The sequence below is a fragment of the Acipenser ruthenus genome, chromosome 35 (assembly GCF_902713425.1).
Source record: "Acipenser ruthenus chromosome 35, fAciRut3.2 maternal haplotype, whole genome shotgun sequence".
In the NCBI taxonomy this organism is placed as follows: domain Eukaryota; kingdom Metazoa; phylum Chordata; class Actinopteri; order Acipenseriformes; family Acipenseridae; genus Acipenser; species Acipenser ruthenus.
Window position 1 is genome coordinate 10675423 of NC_081223.1, and position 24897 is coordinate 10700319.

Here is a 24897-nt window from a genome sequence, read left to right on the forward strand (position 1 = left end):
TTGTTTATAAGTACAACATTGTAGCAATGCGCTCGGCAAATTGACAGCACGGTCATGTATTATACAAAGATAACATGAAAAAAACCGTGTGAGTTACTAGTTTAATAACTCTGTGTTTAATCGTTTATATTCCGTTTAACTTCCTGGATCATCGCTTTTTGGAAGCTTGGAAGTTCCACTAGCAAATAAACCGCCTTTCGAGTAACACAGACATTTTTACAACGAATTACATAAATATATCCAATGGTCCGGTGCTTAAAGAAAAGGGCTTGTAACCAGGAGGTCCCCGGTTCAAATCCCACCTCAGCCACTGACTCATTGTGTGACCCTGAGCAAGTCACTTAACCTCCTTGTGCTCCGTCTTTCGGGTGAGACGTAGTTGTAAGTGACTCTGCAGCTGATGCATAGTTCACACACCCTAGTCTCTGTAAGTAAATCGCCTTGGAATTTTGAAATATGGAATTTGAATGAAATATACTGTGAATGACGTGTTACGAGATTTTTTTTTTTTTTGGGGGGGGGGGGGCACGTTGAAATTATTTGTTTATTAAATATGTGTTTATTTAGCAGACGCCTTTATCCAATTGATCAGTCTCTCGAGATTAAAATGTAAAACACTTTGGAATTATATCGGTAATCGGAGAATCGATTTCAGTTAACCATATTATTATTATTATTATTATTATTATTATTATTATTATTATTATGATACACCCTTTACATGTGCCAACACGTGACCATCCCCGTCACATGACACGAGTGGTTCGTTTTGACATCACGTGACGGTGTCCCGGTTAGCTTCACAATGTCCATTTGTCGACTTTAGTTCCTGAGAAATGTCATTCTGCTAAGAAATGGACACACAGAAAGACTAAACGACGCGCAACAGTTCAGTTTAACAGCTTTTAATGTATTATTTATTAGCGGTGTCGTTGTAGAGTTGACGCAATGGCGTCTATCAACACTTTTTCCGGAGTGAACGTTGTTTTGGTTATGGCGTACGGCACCCTGGTGAGTACATACAACCTTCACGGTGTTTTCATGTAAAATAATTATAAGTACTGATAACACACAACCAGACTTAGACACATGAAAGCTTACAGACAGGTTTCTCCCAACACCAGTATGGACATGTGAATTAAGATAAGAAGGTGTACGTGACGCCAGTGATACTGTACGAAGCGATGCGTGTTTATTTTAGACTCAGTGCTATAACAGTCTAAATCACATTGTGATCCCCTCTTGTGAAATGCATTAGCGTTATTACTCGGTCCTCTTTTGGGTGCTGATATATTTTGGTTGTTTACTCGATTTTCCTGTCCTAATTTGGCATGGGTGCCGGAATTGGATTTGCCACCTAGCCCCGTAATTCCGGTACACATGCGAACAGGATTTTGAAGTTTGCCAAGTTTAAACTGAAGCAAAACAATACGTGAACTGAGCGCTAAACCTTTGCTAAAATGATTCATTTAATTATCTCGAGGCAGCATGCCACTACAATAACAGCTTTTAACACGTTCAATTAATAAATAATTACCATCATCAATATGTATTTATTTTATTAAGTTTTAAAAATATGTATTGTAAAGTTTCTGTAGAGTTTCTAATAGTATATCGCCTTCTCCTGCTCAAATCATTAATATTGTCCAGCTGTTCACCCTTCCTGACGCCAGACAGCGGTCAGTGTTATTATTTAATTGAGAGAGTCTGTGTAAATTAGGACTGTAGATTACTAATAAACAGGATATATATAGCAACTTATAAATATTGATAACTGAAATACTAATTTTACAAAATAAAAATAGTATCTTGAGTAAACCTACACACGTTTATTCAAGATGCGTTTTTATTTTGTAAGATTTGTATTATCTCAATGATTCGGATAATTTAAGAAGCTGTATAAATTAAGCAAGTGTTTAGTGCTTTCAGTTTAAGGGCAACTTAAAAACCCCGTCCCGTCCCAAAGGGGTCCCGAATTAAGGGGCCAGGTGGTAACCCTAGCGGGAAGGGAATAAGACTCCCATTGCACAGCAGTGTGATCCATTCCTGGTTTTACTATCAGTTTAATAAGACACACCTGAGCTGCCTATACACTGGGGCTAATCAAGTATCACAATACACATGATAATATTGAATGCTCGTTCACGATGGGCTGTTCTGTTGAATGACCAAAATGTAACGAGACACGGGGAGAGCTGGTATGAATGCACACTGTGAAACACGCACTTCATTCAGGTGAACTGCAGTGCGTTTTTGGGTCGTGTGTCACAGAAGCTCACACATCAAAGACAAGCACTCAACGCGCGTCCTGAACACTTCAATGAGGCCGCAAAAAAAGAATGTGCTAAAATGCCAAGTCTGTGCAAAAATACAGTCCTTTTATTTTCTATAGAACTACAGGCCAGTGGCAACAGTGCCTGAGGAAAGACGTGCAGAAGTCTCAGTGCCTCTTGAGTTGACTGAAGCCTGGAATTCTGTATCCAATAAATGACTTCATATTTTTTGCATAAACGTGACATTTTAGCGAATAATTTCTTGCTGTGATTCATGAGCTGTTGTTGATCTGCTCACCTGCACTGTGCTACCTGAGATTCCTTGCAATCCACTCTGTTGGGATGTGATGTATCCTGTGCATCGCGGTTCACTGCTGGCTCAGTGAATCGCTCCACAGCTGCTAGCTGCCTGGGTCGCTGCGCCTCTGTGCTGTGTTCGGTCTGCGCTCTGAGCCTTGCCGGTTCTCCGCAGGTGTTCGTGTTGCTGTTCATCTTCATGAAGAGGCAGATCATGCGCTTCGCCATGAAGTCCAGGAGAGGCCCCCACGTGCCGCTGGGACACAACGCACCAAAAGTACGGACAGCGCCGGTGGCCGGGAAAATTCGAAACACCTGGGATTAAGTGTTGGGATGAAAACGTTTTTCCATGTTAGATTATTTCGTTGAGCTGGAAAACAGATGTATGCTGGAACTTGTACAATGTTACAGTAAAGAAGGAAATCTCTGGATTATAATTATAATCTTATTAAAGAGAGACACACCGAATGCGTGTTGTTCATTTCAGCAGTGTGGAGTAGTGGTTAGGGGTTCTGGACTCTTGACCCGAGGGTCGTGGGTTCAATCCCAGGTGGGGGGGACACTGCTGCTGTACCCTTGAGCAAGGTACTTTACCTAGATTGCTCCAGTAAAAACCCAACTGTATAAATGGGTAATTGTATGTAAAAATAATGTGATATCTTGTATCAATTGTAAGTTGGGTATCTGTGTCTCAGTCTGTGTGTGTGAGTCTGGTGGTTTGTCTCTGGGTGTGTGTTTGTCTCTGTCTCTGTGCCTGTCTCGCTGAGTGTTTGTGTGTGTCTGCTATGTATCGGTGTGCATCTCCTGGTTCTAATCCCCTCTCCTTTGCCTCTCTCAGGACCTGAAGGAGGAGATTGAACTCCGGCTGTCCAAGGTGCAGGACATCAAGTATGAGCCTCAGCTGCTGTCTGAGGGCGATGAGAGGCTGCAGCAGCTGCAGGAACCGGGCAGCCCGTGTGAGTAGAGCTCCCCTCCCAGTGAACAGCATCCACAGCTAATAGATACATAATTCTCCCCTCCCTGCCTGCCTGCCTGCCTGTGCCCCAGTGATCAGAGCTCCCCTCCCTCCCTGCCTGTGCCCCAGTGATCAGAGCTCCCCTCCCTCCCTGCCTGTGCCCCAGTGATCAGAGCTCTCCTCCCTGCCTGCCTGTGCCCCAGTGATCAGAGCTCTCCTCCCTCCCTCCCTCCCTCCCTCCCTGAAGTGCTGATTTATAGATGTAACTGTGACACACAAATACAGCAAAGTTTCAGGTGCATGTTGGAATTTAAGAAACAGATCTTTACATCGGAGCATTAGATATTAGTTATCAAGCAGACCTGATCTCACAGGGATGGGAATAAGACTCCTATTGCATAGGAATTAAACCCATTCCAGGCTTCCCGTTTCACCCATTTACTATGAGCTTGATTAGCCCTGTTGTATAGGGATCAAGCTCAGGTGTGTCTTATTAAACTCACAGTAAAACCAGGAGTGGATCAGACTGCTATGCAATGGGAGTGTTCTTGCCAGCCCTGTGCCACTCGAGTGCTGGGTGCTGCTCTGTGCCTGTCAGTGACTCGGTTCTGTTTGTTTTTTCAAGGTTGTTTTAACTATCTGTACAGAATGAGAGCTCTGGATGCCATCAGGACCTCGGGTAGGAAACGCAGCTTTTCCACATTCTGTGCCCCTCGTAGCCCCCAATGCGCAACATTAAAGGAGTATTTGCTAATGAAAGAGTTCCCTAAGTCTTCCACCCATTCGCTATGCAGGTCAGAAAACTCACACATTTTAAAGCAAACATGAATTATCAGGGTTTTTAAAATAACAAGTCTGCCCAAATATTTTTCCTGCACTTTGTATAGTGAGCATCAAAAGAAACGTATCACTTATATCTGAGCATCAAAAGAAACTTATATTTGGATAAAATTCACTAGATGTGATCGAAAAATGACAAACTCTGTTTTAGAGCAGGTGCAGTGACTTTTTATTGTGCTGGTTAACAATTGACATCACGAAGATGCTGCAGAATGATCTGTGGATCTCGGGCAGGTGTTGTGACTCTTGGTCTCCCTGTTGGTGGCTCTGTCATTGACAGAGTGTGTCTGGTTATACCGTCTCGCCAGGTTTGAAATCGCTGGCTGTGAGCACCCAAGACGGCGAGCCACAGCACGCTGCCCTAGTCCAGCCTCCAACATGCCGATCGCACGAAGGCGCTGCTCTCTCGACAGACGTGGCATGTTGTTTTTTTTTCTGTGATTTTCTTTATTGCTTTTATTCAAGCTTGCAATTCAACAGCTGAAATCACTCCATATCCAGCGTCCAATCAACTGTCTCACTAATTAGGACAGCAGCGTGGAGTAGTGGTTAGGGGCTCTGGACTCTTGACCAGAGGGTTGTGGGTTCAATCACAGGTGGGGGGACACTGCTGCTGTACCCTTGAGCAAGGTACTTTACCTAGATTGCTCCAGTAAAAACCCAACTGTATAAATGGGTAATTGTATGTAAAAAATAATGTGATATCTTGTAACAATTGTAAGTCGCCTTGGATAAGGGCATCTGCTAAGAAATAAATAATAATAATTAGGTGATTAAGTGCATCTGCTTCAGTCATAGTCACTCAGGAGTGTCATGGTCAAGGATGAATGATCGAGTGAAACCAAAAACATTGTCAATGTCCATCATTTATATACCTTATTTTTATTCGAAAATAAATCGTGATAAGTTTCTTTTGATGCTCGGCATATTTGCAGCCTAGTTGTTGAAAGTCATCCAGTGACTCCCATCCCCTCAGTTATTAACACGATTTATAAATATGATTTATAAATCTGAAGAAACTACAAAATGATATCGCAAAAGTTTACCGGAAGCCGTACATACTGACCTGTATGAGAGACAGGGTCGATTGCACACTTCTAGTTAAAGTCCATTTCTGTTTTGTGTCCGTCCTGCAGGTATTCCTTTCCGTGAAGTCTGTAAAAACCCCAAGTCTCTGACGGGCAGGAATTTCCGGAGTTTCCTCCTGGATCTGCGGAACGCCAGCTCTCCTTTCCGGGGAGTCCAAAAGAACCTGATCGACACCCTGCTGGACGGGTATGAGTCCGCACGCCACGGAACCGGGGTGAGAAGAGCCAGCCGAGTCAGAACTAGAGCGGCACTGACCCATTACTCAGATCAGCTCAGGGAGGGACGGTGAAACCGGTGAAGAAACAGCTGCTTAGGTTTGTGAGGATCGCTGTTCTCCACAGAGTCTTAAGAAAAGCAGCGATCCTCACAAACCCAAGCAGCTGCTTCTTCGTCTCACTCTGAATGATGAATCAGCCCGATCGACACCAGCCACCCTCCCCTGACTGCTGGATCCGAATGGTTGAGTAACGGGTTCGTGCCGCTGCAGGAGCTGGAGTTTCCTTTGCAGTTCCCTGGCTCACAGCCCCCTGCTTTGTGTTTTTTTTTAAGGTTTTTGGAGAGACGGAATACCTGAAGTACCAGGATGCACTGAACGAGCTGGCCGCAGTGTAAGAGGAAGAACACCCCATGACTTTCTGTCTTTAAGTAACCTGGACGGGATTTTAACCCTGAAGTTTGGAGTCAGAATAACTTCCTCTCGGGGCTCCTTCGCTACACAGGCTTGAAATGTGCAGTTTTGAAAGAAGCACGTGTTCTATAACATGTGTTTTTATTTTAAAACCTAGACGCCTGGGACTACACCAGGTTACAGAACGGTGATTAAAAACATGTATTCTTGAAATGAAAATACATGTTTGATAAAAATAAACTGTATAGATGACTGGATGGATGTGCATGGTGGAGAAAGTTTGTATGTTTGAGTGTGCATCATGTGGAAAGTGTAGAGCTGTGGCCAAAGGTTTTGCATCCCCCTGTAGAATTAACACATTTTGCTTCATAAAGTCAAACGCAGCCTGCTGAATAATGCCACGTTAACATGTTGAATTACATGTCCCGGCAGGGTGACGGCACGCAGGACCTCCAGCAGCGGACACAAGCAGCCCCCACCCGCCCCGACCCTGGAGCACAGCACCCCCCCAGAGACCCCCCCTCCCTCCACCATCCAGGTGACATACCTGCCCTCCAGCCAGAAGAGCAAGAGACCCAAACACTTCCTGGAGCTGAAGAGCTTCAAAGACAAATACAACACGCTGGAGAGCACGCTGTAGAGAAAGGAGGAGAGGGAGAATGGACTGGGGAGAAGGAGAAGGAGAATGGACTGTGAAGGAGAGGAGGGGAGGGGGAATGGAATGGACTGGGGAGGGAGAATGTACTGGGGAGAGGAGACAGGAGGGAGAATGGACTGGGGAGAAGGAGAGGGAGAATGGACGGAGGGGAGGATGGACTGGGGAGAGGGAGCAGGGGAGGGGAGGGAGAATGGACTGGGGAGAGGAGAGGGGAGGGAGAATGGACTGGGGAGAGGGGAGGGAGAATGGACTGGGGAGAAGGAGAGGGAGAATGGACGGAGGGGAGGATGGACTGGGGAGAGGGAGCAGGAGAGGGGAGGGAGAATGGACTGGGGAGAGAAGGGAGAATGGACGGAGGGGAGGATGGACTGGGGAGAGGGAGCAGGGGAGGGAAGGGAGAATGGACTGGGGAGTTGGAGGGGGAGAATGGGGATTCCAATCAGATTTCAGTCCCAGAACCTCAATAAGCTCTTCCTCACAGAACCACTCTTAAATCAGGCTAGTTTGGAGTACAAAGCTAAAGAAAAAAAACAGCAAGGGCCAAAAGCTGTTTTTTGTAAACTGTGTGTGTAATAAAATGACTTCTAAACGAAGAGAAAGATCTACTTGTGTTTCCTTTCGATGACCGCCAGAGGGGGCACTTGCATTGTTAATCAAAACCTGTTATCCTGGCAACAGACAAGTCCTCCAAATACACCCCCTATGGTCGTCCCATTAAAGGCAAAACAGCTGCCATAGAAAATATTTCAATTTGTTCTCACAGCTGAATTTTGTTCATGTTACTTGATAAAATCATGACAATAATGCTGTCTGTAAATACAAGACAAACAAAAAAACAGCTTTCAACCGTTTGTATTTTGTTACGAAAAACAGTGTATTAATACATGCAGTCTAGACAACTACTAAAACAAAAAAAGCACCAGCCATCTTCAATATTAATAATAATAATAATAATAATAATATAATATTATACAAGGTGTGCTTTGAAACACACACACAAAATCAGTACATACAAATAATTTAAATGAAGTCAAAACTGATGAGAGGCGAGTGAATGTCTTTTTCGTTCTGTAACTTGAAGTGTGAAAGATGCCGTTGGTGTAACTATGTTAAAGTCAAAACCCAACAGTTCCCCATCTATAAAAAGTATTGCTACCCTATTCTCTGCGCTAAAAGTTCCTTTCAATAGTAAACTTTTTTTTAGTTTGCTCTCTCGTTCCCTTTTCGTGGCGTTTTTGAATTATTTTAAGCGGTTCTGCAACAGCAGGGCTGGAGAGACTCCTTGTGTTCTGAAACGCCAGTTAGAAATATTTCTTAACCATTCTACAGCCTCGCTACCACAGGAAAAATGTCAGTGCCCCGGAGGAGAGGAAAACTTGCTTCCAGAAATAAATCGGCTTGTAAAACAATACGGCAGTGAACTGCCGTTCGTCGCTACTCGATTGTAAAGGTGAAGGAAGGACCTCGTTTCGCGTTTTGAAATCCACACTTTAATGAACGGATTTACTGCACACCTGCCGATAAATACTTCTTGAAAGGCGGTTCAGAGTACGAGCACAGCCCTGCTCGAGAACTCCAGTTTCTTCATCCGCTTTCAGGATCTTCAGTTCCAGTTGCTGTTGAAAGACATGTAATGGAGGCCAGGGTTTCCCCAAACGATCTTGACCCAAGACCCCCCCCCCCCCTGATTACAGAGGATCCCTGCCCAACGGGGCACTGGAAATGGGGGAACATTATTTTCATTGCAAATGGCACTATGAAACAAGCTTTACAACGTTATTGTAGGTTTGTTACAAACTCTGTTCTCTGAGATGGGGGCACCTGGTCTTTTCTGCACAGCTCCTCATGTCGTGGCTCAGCTCCACATGCAGGTGTGCGTTGCGTTTTGTCAGCAATAACCCCACCGAGCACCTCACAGCAGCGTTTGCCTAACTGAGTTGAGCCCCAGCTCTGGGGAACATCACTTGGGTCATTTGGAAAGAATGTTTGAGTGCTGCGACCCCTGACCTGGGCTAGATCAGCCAGTGTCTTTCCAGACAGCGCCATCTAGTGAGCTCCTGAACTCCCAGCGCTTTAACCCTTTGTAGCCGAGCATCCAAGATATTTGACATTGAGATCATGGGCAGTAAATAGAGATGGGAAGAGAACCTGGGGCCGTTTTTTCAAAACTTGTAATCTGGATAAAAATGATCTGGTATTTGGTAAATCGAGATTACTTTTTAAAAAAAAAAATGGTTTCAGGAAAATGTGATAAAACGATTCTGATCAAAGTTATCTCAATCGCAAAATCTGGATCACATTGATCCAGAAGTTTTGAAATACCAGCCTCGGGGCAGGAAAGGCACCACGCCCACAAAAATGAAATATCTCAGGAACTGACAAAAAACACTAATGATTGCAAACATCTTAACAAGACAACTTGAACAGTTAAAAATAAATCTGACTTAAATTAGATATTAAGCTAGATCAGCAATAGGCAGGTATATAATAATACTTGCAGTTACTGCTATGATAGTACAGTTCAAAAAGACTTCTATTGAAAGACAACAAACAGTGTGACCTAATAAAGTTATGTTAACATTCTTGTGAAACTGCGGAGAGCTACAAGCACAGGAACATTCCCCAGGGTTCAACAGCACCCTTCTGATTGATTAAGTGCAAAGAAAAACCTACAGGCAAATTAGTTTACTACCAGGAATCCATGTTACACGATTGTTAAATTATGTATGCTTCATGAATAACTTAGCAGGGTTTTTAAATTCCTGTTCCCTTCTAAAACCAATTCCTGATCCCAACACCTGCGAAGGAACTGGAATTGACGTTAGACACATGAACCACTGTGCTTGTTCAACTGCTTTCGTTTGAAATTTAATTGACTCGCACATTCCACTGAAGTCGCCGCTGTTGCGAGAAGCTGGTTTTAACAGAACGCTGCTCGTTGCAATTTTGATCAACGATGTGCTGGAACTGATTAACAGAGAAAGGGAACTGGGAGTTGGTTTTATAAAGAAATTGAAAATGGAACAGGAATTGGATCCCTAACACCTGTTTCTTGCATCAAAACAAGGTAATGTCTGGTGCAGGGCATTCTGCATCACCGCAGACAGCTTTGCATTTCAGTGCTGCGTGCACCGAGAAGGGAATGTCCTGGTATTTATATTGCAAACACTGCTGTCCCATTCAAGTATTCATCCAGTCTCTTGCATTTTGTCGTATTCCGCAGGAGAGAAGTGCCGTCTGTTGCATAGAAAAATGTCCAGGATAGGAGCTGAGAATCACCCCCCCCCCTCCCTCCCCGCCCCCCCAGAGAATATTCCCCATTCTCTTCCATTTCCCAATCCTCTCGTTTCAAAAGTGCCAGCAGCAGAGGGACAGAAACACGACTCCCATTGCAAAGCAGATTGATCCATTCCTGGTTTTACTATGCGTTCAATGAAACACACACACCCCTGAGCTTGTTACGTATAAGCTGGGGCTCACCAAGCTTTTAATAAAACCTGGAGTGGGTGAGACGGCTATGCAACAGGAGTCTTCTTTCCATCCTCGCAGTTGTTTCTGTTTCCCCAGAAATTCAGGATGCCATTCCAAGGACTTTGATGACAGACTTGTTGGGTGCAGTTAAAGGGGGTCTTTTGCTGTAAGAAAAATACAAAAAGAGCGAAAATGACATCTAATGCATAGAACATAAAAACAAATGAAGGACAGGTGTCTTAAATCAACCGACAGAGTTAAAGATCTCTTTGGCCCGAATCGGTGCTCTGTGTAATAGGGGATGGCACTGAATAGTCAAATAGCAAAGTGACAGTCGAACTCAGCTATAGTGACATCACACTGCTACAAGGTGGGCATTGAAATATGAAAACGGGATATGCCTTAGAAACCTGACACACACACACACACACACACACTGAGACACACAGAAACACTGAGACACACACAAAACACACAGACATAGAGAGACACACACAGAAACACAGACAGACAGAGTCACACACACACACAGACATACAGAAACACCGACACACAGACAGACCGAGACACACACACTGAGACACACACAGAATCACAGACAGACACACACACACTGAGACATACAGAAACACCGACACACACCCAGACTGAGACACACACACCGACACACCGAGACACAGAGACAGAGACACACACACCGAGACACAGAGACACACACACACACACCGAGACACAGAGACAGAGACACACACACCGAGACAGAGACAGAGACACACACACCGAGACAGAGACAGAGACACACACACCGAGACACAGAGACAGAGACACACACACCGAGACACAGAGACACACACACCGACACACCGAGACACAGAGACAGAGACACACACACCGAGACAGAGACAGAGACACACACACCGAGACACAGAGACAGAGACACACACACCGAGACACAGAGACAGAGACACACACACCGAGACACAGAGACAGAGACAGAGACACACACACACACACACACACACACACCGAGACATACAGAGACACACACACACACACACACACACACACACACACACACACACGCATGGTTTCAGTGCAGCAGTACTGAAGTCCTGCTTACCTGTGCAGGGTCTCTGTGCTGCAGGGGGAGGAGTCCTGAGCCCCAGTGAAGAAATCCAGTCTGTGCTGCATCTCCCGGTTCTACAAATACAAAGCAGTGACATTTCAGACAATTCATATTCCTTCAACAGAAGATGGGAATAATACAGACTCCTACTAAAACCAGGAATGGATCAAACTGCTACGCAATGGGAGTCTCGGAAGATTTATTTAATTATTTATTTTTGCACAAACAAATCACACGCACAAAATGTACGATTTAAGTAATACATCAAAATCATTTACAATCTGTATACATTTCATATTTGATCAGGTAATTATTATTAAAAGTCTGACCTCTGCCTCCAGGATGGAGACTTTCTCCTGCAGTTTGTGGATGAGGGCGTCTTTATCACGGATCAGAGTCTTTGAGTTCTGGAGCTGTGGAGCAGAGAGAAGGGGTCAGGAGAAGAGAAACGCAACACAACACAGAGACACAACATTGCAACACAACAGAGACAGCACAGGCCACTGCAACACAGACACACAACACCACACAGCACAATAACTGCCTTGTGTTTCACATTACACTGAGGTATAATCCAATACACTTTGGATCTGACACAGATATAACCGACACATTGAACTCATCACTGTGGTCTAAATACAGCCTGAAATTACAATGACGAATACAAATAAAGAGATGAAATATCCAACGTGCCACTTTCCCCACTGTGGGATATTCTTGTGGAAAGCATTTCTGCAAACAGCCACCAGATGGCGCAGTCTCCCCAATTATAAAATCACCCTGAATTTATTTTTTATGTTTTAAAAAGAGAAAATAAATCTGTTCTTTTTTCAGAAACACCAACCAGATGTTGATAACTCAGCACTGAGACTCTGACAGCTTTTAAAATCCCGTCGAACTGCTTCTTCGGTGATTCTGCCTGTTCTGGAAGTAGTGTATCAGCGCGGCCCCCAGCTCCTCCCTTACCTGCTCGATCATGTGCCGCACTTTCCTCTGCTGGCTCTTCAGCATGTCATCCAGGTGATGGATCTTCTCCTTCAGAGTGGACACTTCTTTCTCCAGCTGGACAGACCTGCAGCAGAGACAGCAGGTTCAGAGAGATCGGGGCTTATAGCTCCCCCCCCCAGGTAAAATCTGCACGGCCAGGGAGGGAGTGTGAGAGGGAGGGAGGGACGGAGAGTGTGAGAGGGATGGAGTGAGTGTGAGTGAGTGATGGAGTGTGATTGAGTGAGTGAGGGAGGGTGAGAGTGTGAGTGTGAATGTGAGAGAGTGATTGAGTGAGGAAGGGTGTGAGTGAGTGAGTGAAGGAGTGAGTGATTGAGTCTGAGTGATTGAGTGAGGGAAGGAGTGAGTGATTGAGGGAGTGAGGGAGTGAGTAATGGAGTGTGAGGGAGTGAGAGTGAGTGGGAGGGTGAATGTGAGAGAGTGATTGAGTGAGGAAGGGCGTGAGTGATGGAGTGTGAAGGAGTGAGTGAGTAGAGTGAGTGAGTGTGAGGGAGTGAGTGAGTGTGAGTGATTGAGTGAGGGAAGGAGTGAGTGATTGAGTGAGGAAGGGCGTGAGTGAGTGAGTGATGGAGTGTGAAGGAGTGAGTGAGTAGAGTGAGTGAGTGAGTGTGAGGGTGTGAGGGAGGGAGGAAGTGTGAGTGATTGCGTGAGGGAAGGAGTGAGGGAGGGAGGGAGGGAGGGAGGGAGTGAGTGAGTGATGGAGTGTGAAGGAGTGAGTGAGTAGAGTGAGTGAGTAGAGTGAGTGAGTGAGTGTGAGGGAGGGAGTGAGTGTGAGTGATTGAGTGAGGGAAGGAGTGAGTGAGTGAGTGAGGGAGGGAGGGAGGGAGTGTTCTGACCTGCTCTGGTGCTCCTCTCCTCTCTGTTTCAGGAGGCTGATCTCCTGCAGCTGCCCCTCGTTCTTGCTCATCCTCTCCCGCAGCTCGCTGTGCTCCCGCTCCATCCCGGACAGCAGCCTCTGGAGGTCCTCGATGCGGCCGTCCCGCTCCCCCAGCCCCTCCTCCGCCCTGCGCAGCGCCTCGCCTTGCAGGGACAGCTCCCTCTGAAACGCACTGCTCCTGCTCTGAACACAGAGCGACGATTACACCACTGCACCCCCAATCAACACCACTGCACCCCCAATCAACACCACTGCACCCCCAATCAACACCACTGCACCCCCAATCAACACCACTGCACCCCCAATCAACACCACTGCACCCCCAATCAACACCACTGCACCCTCAATCAACACCACTGCACCCCCAATCAACACAAACACACCCAATCAACACCACTGCACCCTCAATCAACACCACTGCACCCCCAATCAACACAAACACACCCAATCAACACCACTGCACCCCCAATCAACACCACTGCACCCCCAATCAACACAAACACATCACAGCCACTGCACCCCCAATCAACACAAACACATCACAGCCACTGCACCCCCAATCAACACCACTGCACCCCCAATCAACACAAACACACCCAATCAACACCACTGCACCCCCAATCAACACCACTGCACCCCCAATCAACACAAACACATCACAGCCACTGCACCCCCAATCAACACAAACACATCACAGCCACTGCACCCCCAATCAACACCACTGCACCCCAATCAACACCACTGCACCCCAATCAACACCACTGCACCCCCAATCAACACCACTGCACCCCCAATCAACACAAACACCCAATCAACACAAACACACTCAATCAACACAAACACATCACAACCACTACACACACACAACAATCAACACAAACACAGCCATCACAGACACAATTACACACAAAATGAAATGGGTGAAACTGCTATGCCAGGAATGGAAATAAGACTCCTACTGCATAGCAGTTTGATCCATTCCTGGTTTTACTAAGAGTTGAATAAGACACCCCTGAGCTTGTTACCTACACACACACACTGTGGCTAATCAAGCTCACAGTAAAACCTGGAATGGGCGACACTGCTGTGCAATAGGAGTCTTATTCCCTTCCCTGCACTCCCAGAGCAGCGCAGCAGGTACAGCAGACTCCCTGTAGTAAACGCTGTTGTTGTGTTGCTTACCTCCAGCTGTCTCTTCTCCTCACTGTGTCTCCTCTCGGTTTCCTGCAGCTTGCTGTGGAACTGGCTGTACAGTTTCTTTGTCAGCTCCCTCATCCTCTCCTGCTCGGGCTCCGAGCTCCCCTCGGCCTGAGAGTCAAACACAGACACCTGCATCAACCTCACAGCAACACGCACTTTCCTTCATTAAAAGTGGAATGAAACCTGCTGAATAATGTCAACATATTGAATTACACAGCGTTTTGTAGTTTTCCCCCATACACCAAGGATTTTAAAACTTCCAAATTTGGTCAAGGAAACGATGTAAGCAAGCTGTATATCTATGCTGTACGAAGTCATTTCTTTGTTCAGCTCAGCCCAGAAATGAAACAGCTACGGTGATGCTAGCGCAGAACCCCATCAGCCTTGCGTGCGAGATCGCTGATGAATCACGTGTAATTTGCCGTTTGCATTTTGATTCCTGAATAAACTAAATGTTTGATTGGAACTACCGGAAGAAAATAGTTTTTTTTTTTTTTTTTAAAGAAGAAATCCAACCTCTTGCAACACAAAGAAAAACTGAAAAAAAAATTCAAAACTGTGACATTTCAAAATCTAACATGAGATACAGTGTACTGCTGTCATGTGGCTAATCAAGCTTGTAGTGAAACCTGGAATGGATGACACTGCTATACACTGGGAATCATCTATAATGGTTTTAGCATACCTGCCCGTTAGAGTGGTCCTGAGTGCGGGGGGCTCCCTGGTTACCGTGGGCGACCGCGTGGCTCTGGGTAGGGGGAGGTCTCAGCCCGTTCGTGCCTGTCAGGGTCTGTGGGGATCACAGAGGCTTGGTTAACTCTTTCAGCAGGGAGAGGTTAATTTGATCAACACTGCAGTCCTGTAGCGAGGTCCAGTAAAACAGCTCCCTGTTTTATACATTGAATTTTATTAGTAGTGGCAGCACGAGCAGTCTTTTGCTTGCAAAGCTACCCTTATAAAGGTATAGTTTACCACAAACCGTAGTAAAAGCACAGCAAAGAGTAGTAAAGTACAGTGAATGCATGGTAAAGCATAGGGAAGCATTGTAAAGCACAGAGAGGTCTGGTAAAGCATAGGGAAGCATTGTAAAGCACAGAGAGGTCTGGTAAAGCATAGGGAAGCATTGTAAAGCACAGAGAGGCATGGTAAAGCATAGGGAAGCATTGTAAAGCACAGAGAGGTCTGGTAAAGCATAGGGAAGCATTGTAAAGCACAGAGAGGTATGGTAAAGCATAGGGAAGCATTGTAAAGCACAGAGAGGTCTGGTAAAGCATAGGGAAGCATTGCAAAGCACAGAGAGGTATGGTAAAGCATAGGGAAGCATTGTAAAGCACAGAGAGGTGTGGTAAAGCATAGGGAAGCATTGTAAAGCACAGAGAGGTCTGGGAAATCATAGGGAAGCATTGTAAAGCACAGAGAGGTCTGGTAAAGCATAAGGAAGCATTGTAAAGCACAGAGAGGTCTGGTAAAGCATAGGGAAGCATTGTAAAGCACAGTGAGGTATGGTAAAGCATAGGGAAGCATTGTAAAGCACAGAGAGGTCTGGTAAAGCATAGGGAAGCATTGTAAAGCACAGTGAGGTCTGGTAAAGCGTTGCTTTTTATAAATAAATAAATAAATAAATAAATAAAATGAAATACCTTCAGCTCATCTCCCCTCCCGTTCGTTCTTGCAGCCATCTGCTGCCGGAGATTCTTCAAACAGTACCTCACCTGAAAAAAAACACACACAGAGGGAGTTCATGAAAGATACTGTAATCACAGCAGTGTCTCTGGTGATGCGCCTCGTTTCCGTGACGCACAGAGACATCGATTTTGGAAGCGACGTGTGTCAGTGGCAGGGATCGTTCCAATGCACTGAACAAAGCTGAACTCTCACCTCCTGGATCTGCGTGACCTCGTCGGACAGCATTCTCATATTGTTCTCGTGCGCCGCCTGATCCTTCCTGCGAGCCTCCACGTACACCTGAGAGTGCAAGAGAGGGTCAGAGAGTGGGAAAGAAAGAGTGTAGAGAACAGGTCGCGCCTCCCCCAGCATTCACAGCAGAGAACTTCACCCGTCAGAAACAATCTCAAACAGTCTCACGCACGCCCGACTCCCTCCGCGCCTGGGGCAACTCGTTCAACTGTGAAGAGCCTGTGTACTTGGAGAAGCTAACCCTGAAACTCCTGCGAGAGTGAATAAAGAGAAGAGAAAGAGAATGAGAAAAGGGGGGGCTGAGAGACAAGCTGTGATGGGGAAAAAGTGAAGGGAGAGAAACAGCATGAGGACAGGAAGGTGTCTTTCTAGGAAAACTTTCTGTTGCGTTACCCGTTTGCCTCACAGCAGGGTTCAATATTTCTTTATTTTTTTTAAATTTAGAATCTCCAATTATTTTTACCCCCTGATTTTCTCCCAATTTGGCTTGCCCAATTATTATTATTATTATTATTATTATTATTATTATTATTATTTCTCCTTCACCGCGGCGATTCCCCACACAGCTCAGGGGACCCGAGGCTCAGCGTGCGTCCTCCGATCCCACGAAGCAATCACCTTCTTTTTTACCTCGAGAGCGGACGTCTGCAGGCTACCAGCCTCTGGAGGACAAAGACCAGCCCAGAAAATCTCCGCCCCCAAGCTCACCGTGTGCCTGCAGGGGGCGCCGCAGAGCGATGAAGAGAAACAGTCTAAACCGAATCCCACCTCCCACAACCCCCGGGATCGCCAACGTGGCTCCCCCTGGGAATCCCCAGCAAAGACCGGCTGCCTCGCACAACCAGGATTTGAACCTGCGATCTCTGGCTGTATGACTCGCCTGCACGCAGCGTGGCAGTGCTTTTACCAGGTGAGCCGTTTGGGGACCCTGTTCTCTATTTGTAATGCAGTTTCAGATCCTTCAATCACCCTCTTTAACTGTCTTGTTACATCAAACAGCTGCATCAGATTACAGTGGCTTCAGAAGCCAAAGTCAACACAAAAATGTAGAAAAGTACTCCGATAAATATATTAAAATAAAGCCTGAGTGCCACATCTAAACTAAACAAGAGATACAGACCCCCCCCCCCCTCCTCCTCCTCTCCCGGGACCCCCGCTGGGCGACGCACCTTGATGATCTCTACCCCCTCCTCTGTGGGTTGAGAGGAAGAAATCCCATTGGAGGGCACCACGGCAAAGGCTCTCCTGATTGGCTGAAAAAAAAGAGACCACGTAAATAAATAACAATAACAATTTTAATAATGATGATGATGATGATAAATATCACACAATACAACTAAAACTAATAGAGAAACAGAGGCATTCAAAGCGCTGCTTTGGCCCGTGAAGAAAGAGCATTTTTTTGTTAGAATTTCTTCGGTTCGTTTTAGCATTTCTGTATTTCAGCATCATGGAGCCGGACCAAGCCATTCTATCTGAGAGCCCTGCCTCTGAGTCCAGGAGCCTCCGAGCGATTTGAGCCGGGATATTGCTGTGTGTGTGCAGGGTGCAGGGTGCAGGGAGCAGGGAGCAGGGTGCAGGGTAGAGAGAGTTTACCTTTGTCTTGGTCTGCTCTCCGCTCCTCTCTGTCTCGCTCTGGTTCTGCAGGGTCAGTCTCAGCCTCCTAACTCCATCCTGGAGACAAAACAGCAAAGAAACACATTCCTGAGTATCAGAGCAGAGCAGCAACAGAGAGAGAGAGAGAGAGAGAGAGAGAGAGAGAGAGAGAGAGAGAGAGAGAGAGAGAGAGAGAGGGGGAGAGGGAGAGAGAAAGAGAGAGCGAGAGAGAGAGAGAGAGAGAGAGCGAGAGAGAGCGAGAGAGAGAGAGAGAAAGAGAGAGAGCGCGAGAGAGAGGGGGGGAGAGAGGGAGAGAGAAAGAGAGAGCGAGAGAGAGAGAGAGAGAGAGAGAGAGAGAGGGGGAGAGAGAGAGAGAGAAAGAGAGAGCGAGAGAGAGAGGAGGGAGAGAGCGTGAGAGAGACAGAGAGAGACAGAGCGAGAGAGACACATACAGATAGATAGATAGATAGATAGATAGACACACACATTTTGCATTGATTCCCATATAGACCAGATTTCCTATTTTAAACTCCAGATGGGGCGACACAATAACACAAGGTGGGATAAAAGCAAATACATTGAGAGTTTCCCCTTCTAAAGTGTTCTTTACATTCTGAAATATCATTTTAAACATTACAGCAGACACGGCCTGTGTCTTTATGTACAGATTGTTATAGTCATTGTTACTCCCTTTATAAAAGTTCACCACGGTATTTTTACAGTTTTCCCTTTCTCCCCCCCCCTCGTAGTTCAATTACTTGGACTTCGTTCACCATGGCTTGCCATGTTCATTAATATGCTTCACCGTACCTCACTATTCTTTACAATGCTTCCCTGTGCTTGCCCTGTGATTTATTACATTGCCCTGCTTGGACTATGAGAAAGAAAATTGTTGTTCTGTCTGTCCTCCTCCCCCAACTCCTGTTTTATGTTTCTCAGAGACGGATCACATTCCTCACATTGTTCATCTGTCCTTGATTTCCGAACTCCCCCTCAACGGAGTCTATTATTGAAATGATCAGGAGCCAGGAGTTTGAGCAGGGTTAGAAACTCACACTAGCCCTGCTGCTGCTGCACCCTGTCCTGGGGTTCAGAGCTCCCCTCAATGAAGTCTATTATTATTAATATTGATATGATCAGGAGCCAGGAGTTTGAGCAGGGTTACAAACTCACACTAGCCCTGCTGCTGCTGCACCCAGTCCTGGGGTTCAGAACTCAATGAAGTCTATTATTATTAATATTGAAATGATCAGGAGTCAGGAGTTTGAGCAGGGTTACAAACTCACACTAGCCCTGCTGCTGCTGCTGCACCCAGTCCTGGGGTTCAGAACTCCCCTCAATGAAGTCTATTATTATTAATATTGAAACAATCAGGATCCATGAGTGTCAAAAACCTAATGAAATATTAATCTCAAAACTTCAAACAAAACATTCCCAATAAAAGAGAAACTGAAACCTGTAATGTTCCTTCTCCAGGCAACAGAGTATGAAGTGTGTTTATTTAAACTGTTCAAACACTGTGTTGAGCACGCACACGCACAGACACGCACACCCCAGCACAGGAGTCAGGAGTGCTGTGCCACTGGCATCAGCAAGCTACATTCTTCAGTGTGATTGACATTCTAGCACTGAGGAGACCATTTGAAACACAGTACTGCAGAGTTTACCAACGCAGGCAATGAGATCCATAGATATCTATCTATCTATAGTAGAGAGAGAGAGAGAGAGAGAGAGAGAGAGAGAGAGAGAGAGAGATGATCCAATTGGATTCACTATCCCTATTTGGTGAATCGATTCCCAGTTCTTCTCTGTAAACCAGTTTGGAGCTGGAATGGGATCGGGGGAGGGGGGTTGGGTTAATGAGATTCAAGTGCACAGTTTCAGAAGCACTGATTCCTCCGAACCCTATTGTAGTGCCATAGAAGCAGATACACATCTTTATAGCTGAAACTTTAGCACCTGTGATGCCTGATGGAGACCAGCTGGCCTCATCTCCATAGCAACACTGATAAAGACTGAGGCCAGGGTCCTAACTTGGGGGGGGGGAATAAAAATATATAAAAAACGAGTCAAGGTTACAAGGAAAAGGACTTTGCTCCGAGTTTGTGTAGTCAGAAAAACGGAGCGCAGCTTTTAACAAGCTGTCTGCCAGCTGCAAATCTGCAAAACACCCTGAATGAGTCAATAATCTTGGAAGACAACTGCAACATTTTTAAAAGGCTTAAGAGAGCTCCATTAACTGGGATCACCATTGCAGAAACGGAAAGTGAATAACGAAAGAATTAGTTAATATGTGATATAACAGTGCTGCGTGTTTTATTGTGCAATTGATTGCTTTACAAGCTTGAACTCGTTTGGGAGAAATTTGTACTTAAAGACAGCCGAATGATTTAAACCAGCACATGTTAATTATCTTTAATTGGGTATTTAAGCAGCAATGATGACGGTCTTGCACAAACTAGTCTGGATTCAAAATGATCAAACACAAAAGCATCAATTCTTAGTGCATGAAAGCAAAAGGAATAAGTCTGGCTGACTCTAAATGAAACAGCTGAATTCAGGTCATGGGAAACAGCAGACTAACTAGCTTGAGTTTATTCAGACACACCTGTGATTGTTATCTACAAACTATGGCATGTCTGCTTTCTTCAACACTGAAATTAATTCTCTCTCTCTCTCTCTCTCTCTCTCTCTCTCTCTCTCGTTAGTTAACAATTCATTAAGATTTGGTGTTTTGCTAAGGATAGCCTTATAAGCAACTATGCAGCACTGTTTCAATCTTTGCAGAGATAAAGAAGTCAGACTAGCCAATCTACTGTACTTAAGTCACAATGACAAACAGAATAACCCAGGCTGGTTATAAACCACAATGCAGAATGGTGCAGAGGTCAAGCTCAAAGCCCTCTCGGAGAGCCACACCTCCGCACACAGGAGCAGTGCTGTACCCTACCTCAAGAGACAGCCTCCTTGTCTCGCCTCTGTCGGAGAGTCTCCGTGTATTCCTGTGGTATCGCTGCTGCAGCTCCAGTGACTGATAGACTTACTTCTCACTGTTAAGTGTGCATGCTGACGACACCCCACTGGTGTGGCAGCAACGCCTCTGTTAACGCTTCAGCACCTGGCTCAGAGTCTTCACTCTGTAGGGTAAAGCAGCCCGATCGACACCAGCCACCCTCGCCTGCGGACAGCCTGATCCGAAAAATCAGTTCGTGCAGCTCCGACAAACGGGACGGGTCCCCCGAGGGGCTGCTCGGATAAACGCAGGGCTTTGGATACAGCGGGACGAATGATTTCTATCGTTGACACAGGCCAGCAGGTGAACAGTTAACTGCACAAGGCGCCCTGTCTATTCCTGCAGTGACATGCGCTGCGATTATCTAGGGCGTGGTTCTCAACTTCCAATGAAGTCTGCTCTTAAACCTTTATGTGTATGTTGACAACAGTGCTGCAATTATTCAGACACGGCTCAGAGCGGCAGCTGCCAAAAGCACTCAGGAATATAGAGAACTGCAGCCCATTCCCTTCTCCACCCACTCTACAGGTTTACCAGGGATATTTCTGCAGTTTCACAGTGTATGCTCTGTGCATTTGCCATGCATTCACTATCTATTTAAATGTACTTTCTCTGTGCTTCACTGCACTGTGCTGTGTTTTTTACCAGAGGGATACCACAGCAGTAAACTTTGAGAAGGGGGCTGGTTCATTATCTTCTCTGTGCTTTACTACACTGTGCTTTGCTTTTACCAGGGGGATACCACAGCAGTAAACTTTGAGAAGGGGGCTGGTTCATTATCTTCTCTGTGCTTTACTACACTGTGCTGTGCTTTTACCAGGGAGATACCACAGCAGTAAACTTTGAGAAGGGGGCTGGTTCATTATCTTCTCTGTCATTTGCTAGGTTGGTTTTGCTACACTGTTTTACCAGGGCAAAAACGTGATTGAAATCAGGTATAACTGCAGAAAATTAATATCCTCTCCATACTGGATTTAAAAAACCAACACCTTATTACAGCAACAAAAAAGAAAAAACCCATTATCCTTCTGAGTCATTGAAATAGAGAATTGTATTTGAATCTGTCAAACAGTAATTTACAGGGCAGTCCCTGCAACAAATCACAATGAAACCTGCTGAAGGAAAGAGCTCACATTCCACACTGCACTGTCAAAACACAATTAAACATTCGCTGGTATTTTAAAAAGTGATTTATCTCGCAGGTAATTTCATTAGAAAACGTGACGCACACACACACACACACACCCTTGTAACTGAGAAGTAATTAACTGTAGCTGGCTGTACTTTGTACACACAGAAGAGCCTGTAACGCCATAGTCTTTAATACACAAACACATCTGATATGTGCTTAGAGCAATTGTTTGGGTTCTTATATTATTATTATTATTTATTTCTTAGCAGACGCCCTTATCCAGGGCGACTTACAATTGTTACAAGATATCACATTATTTTTACATACAATTACATTATTCTTTACACATTATTTTTACATACAATTACCCATTTATACAGTTGGGTTTTTACTGGAGCAATCTAGGTAAAGTACCTTGCTCAAGGGTACAGCAGCAGTGTCCCCCACCTGGGATTGAACCCACGACCCTCCGGTCAAGAGTCCAGAGCCCTAACCACTACTCCACACTGCTGAAATGAACAACACGCATTCAGTGTGTCTCTCTTTAATAAAACAATGCAAATGCTGCAAAATCATTCCCAATACATTGCTATCTTGTGTGTGTGTATATATATATATACACACACACACACACAGTGAGAGAGCGAGAGAAAGAGAGAGTATTTATATATATATATATATATATATATATAATCATTATTTATTTTAATTATTTTCTTGGATTATAATTTATTTATTTTATCATTAACTACTATTTTCCCATCGGTTGTTTTTTTTTTACTGTACTTTATAAATCAGTTTCTTTGTTATATATATATATATATAGATAGATATGTATTTATGATGCATGTCTGTATTGTATAATTGCTTTGGCTACACCTGCTATTGTAAGTCATGCCAATAAAGCACCATTGAATTGAACTGAATAGAGCAGAGAGAGAGAGAGAGAGAGAGAGAGAGAGAGAGAGAGAGAGAGAGAATTCAAAAACAGCAATCTGCTCCAAATTTAAGGTATCAGGATCCAACAAGATACTCAACCTCCATCCATATATATATATATATATATACTGCCTGCCTTCAGCGACTTCACTAAACGGACTCCCTGGGAAAGCTCAGTGTTGTGAGAGCACACATGGAACCGTGCAATTTATATGTCATTAATATATAAAGAGACAGGAAGACGTCAGCACTGTTCTATAGACATTAATATCTGTCTCTTCATATCTGGACTAATTCATGAACTATATATTGTATATATATAATAGAATAGTATATATATATATTAGAGGGCAGCAGTGTGGAGTAGTGGTCAGGGCTCTGGACTCTTGACCGGAGGGTCGTGGGTTCAATCCCAGGTGGGGGACACTGCTGCTGTACCCTTGAGCAAGGTACTTTACCTAGATTGCTCCAGTAAAAACCCAACTGTATAAAAGGGTAATTGTATGTAAAAATAATGTGATATCTTGTAACAATTGTAAGTCGCCCTGGATAAGGGCGTCTGCTGAGAAATAAATAATAATAGAGAGAGAGAAAGAGACGTGTGTGTTTTTCTTCATACTGTACATAGTCAATAATTCATTACATTTGTTTTATATTAACTTCGTTAAAAAAAACTGACGCAACCGATTTTAAAAGCATTTCTGCACTTGTTAACTGCACAATGCAATGTTTATTTTGGTATCATCGTAATACGGGCATGGTTTGAATTACAACAAGAACGTCAGAGTCTCTTGAGCACCTATTTGAACCAAGCAGCGTGCGGGTTCCAACAACAACAGCCCGCAAACCACCGACACACACGTGACTCGGAGTACACCCGCAAGGGGGGACAGCGCTCTCTTGCGAGATAGTCTTCTTGATGAACTGTTCTATCGCGTACTGTATAATGTAAAGCACACATATGTAGATATTTTTCATCATGATAAATCGAGATTAATAACTCGGGAACCATGACTCAAAAAACGACGCCTCTGCTTTTGCAAACCAGGCGAAATGTTCCAGACAGCAAGAACATTTTAATTCCGCATATCGGATTAGTAAGGAAGGGTTTATAAAGTATGGCCAACCATTTTGAGACGTAATTAAAACTCGGAACTCGAGAGCAAACTGCATTCAAAACTATCGTAGCCCTACTTTAATATGCACGATGAATAGAATACTGTTTACATTAAACATAACATGCATCATTATAGAAATGTATGTTACTACTGTAATATTGTTTGTATTAGTACTACTGCTGTTAATAATAATAATAATAATAATAATAATAATAATAATAATAATAATAATAATAATAATAGTAATACCATTTTTATTTTTTATTTTTTTTTATAAAACACAAACGGATGCGTGTTCTCTTATTTCCCACTCACCGGTTTGTCGTTATCCGTCTTCAGTTCAGTTATGGTCCTGGCGTACAAACCCCTCGACATACCGTTCATTTTTTTTTTTTTTTAAGTAACAAAAACCGTGGGAAAGGGTACAAAGTTGGCAAAAAAAAAGACGACTACTTCCCTTCAAACCGACCCAAACTCCACAACGCGAAGCCTTAATACTAATCTCTGTTGCGTCGGTGTAAAATTCCGATTGAAAGAAACGACCCTATAATCTTCCAAGGTACTGGGTTACAAAAACAACACACTCCTCTGCTAAGGTTTTGTACGGTGGCGAAACTTAATGATGACCTCACTGAGAGGGTGGGGAGGAGAGATGAGAATCGAGACTGGCTAGTTCTGCTTCTAATGCCGTTTGTCTGCTGTGCGGCGCATCACAGTCAATTCAAAACGCCACGCTCGACTGAGACGCACACCTGGAAGAGGG

General features: G+C 44.7%; 2 protein-coding genes across 3 annotated transcripts; one reads left to right on the forward strand and one right to left on the reverse strand.

Moving 5' to 3' along the window:
- Positions 1–782: 782 nt before the first annotated feature.
- Positions 783–6808, forward strand: LOC117395428 (protein C1orf43 homolog). 2 transcript variants are annotated; one of them, XM_059007600.1, is made up of 7 exons: positions 787–1011; positions 2746–2847; positions 3409–3526; positions 4151–4204; positions 5502–5668; positions 6004–6062; positions 6515–6803. In XM_059007600.1, the coding sequence occupies exons 1-7, from the start codon at positions 949–951 to the stop codon at positions 6720–6722; spliced, it is 771 nt and encodes a 256-aa protein (XP_058863583.1). In that variant the 5' UTR covers positions 787–948; the 3' UTR covers positions 6723–6803. The 2 variants fall into 2 exon arrangements, with proteins under 2 accessions (XP_058863584.1, XP_058863583.1); XM_059007601.1 differs by lacking the exon at positions 2746–2847 and having other exon boundaries at positions 783–1011; positions 6515–6808.
- Positions 6809–10046: 3238 nt separating this feature from the next.
- Positions 10047–24509, reverse strand: LOC117395417 (tuftelin-like). Its single transcript, XM_059007419.1, has 14 exons — positions 24450–24509; positions 21111–21225; positions 20883–20971; positions 17933–18010; positions 17506–17589; positions 16298–16384; positions 16060–16131; positions 15105–15209; positions 14402–14527; positions 13179–13402; positions 12304–12409; positions 11667–11750; positions 11332–11411; positions 10047–10375 (listed from the first exon to the last, which is right to left on the reverse strand). Exons 1-14 carry the CDS (start codon positions 24507–24509, stop codon positions 10312–10314), a joined length of 1374 nt encoding a protein of 457 aa, XP_058863402.1. The 3' UTR covers positions 10047–10311.
- Between the last annotated feature and the right edge of the window lie 388 nt (positions 24510–24897).

What these genes read in the sequence shown, in the direction of transcription:
- LOC117395428 (XM_059007600.1), top strand. Translation starts at nt 949, where the DNA reads ATGGCGTCTATCAACACTTTTTCCGGAGTGAACGTTGTTTTGGTTATG. An exon ending in GGATGCCATCAGGACCTCGG is followed by an intron (nt 4,205 to 5,501) that starts GTAGGAAACGCA and finishes TCCGTCCTGCAG; the next exon opens with GTATTCCTTTCCGTGAAGTC. An exon ending in CCGCACGCCACGGAACCGGG is followed by an intron (nt 5,669 to 6,003) that starts GTGAGAAGAGCC and finishes TTTTTTTTTAAG; the next exon opens with GTTTTTGGAGAGACGGAATA.
- LOC117395417 (XM_059007419.1), bottom strand. Translation starts at nt 24,509, where the DNA reads ATGTCGAGGGGTTTGTACGCCAGGACCATAACTGAACTGAAGACGGAT. An exon ending in AGGAGAAGAGACAGCTGGAG is followed by an intron (nt 13,403 to 14,401) that starts GTAAGCAACACA and finishes CTCTGTGTTCAG; the next exon opens with AGCAGGAGCAGTGCGTTTCA. An exon ending in AGCACAGAGACCCTGCACAG is followed by an intron (nt 10,376 to 11,331) that starts GTAAGCAGGACT and finishes TTTTTCTTACAG; the next exon opens with CAAAAGACCCCCTTTAACTG.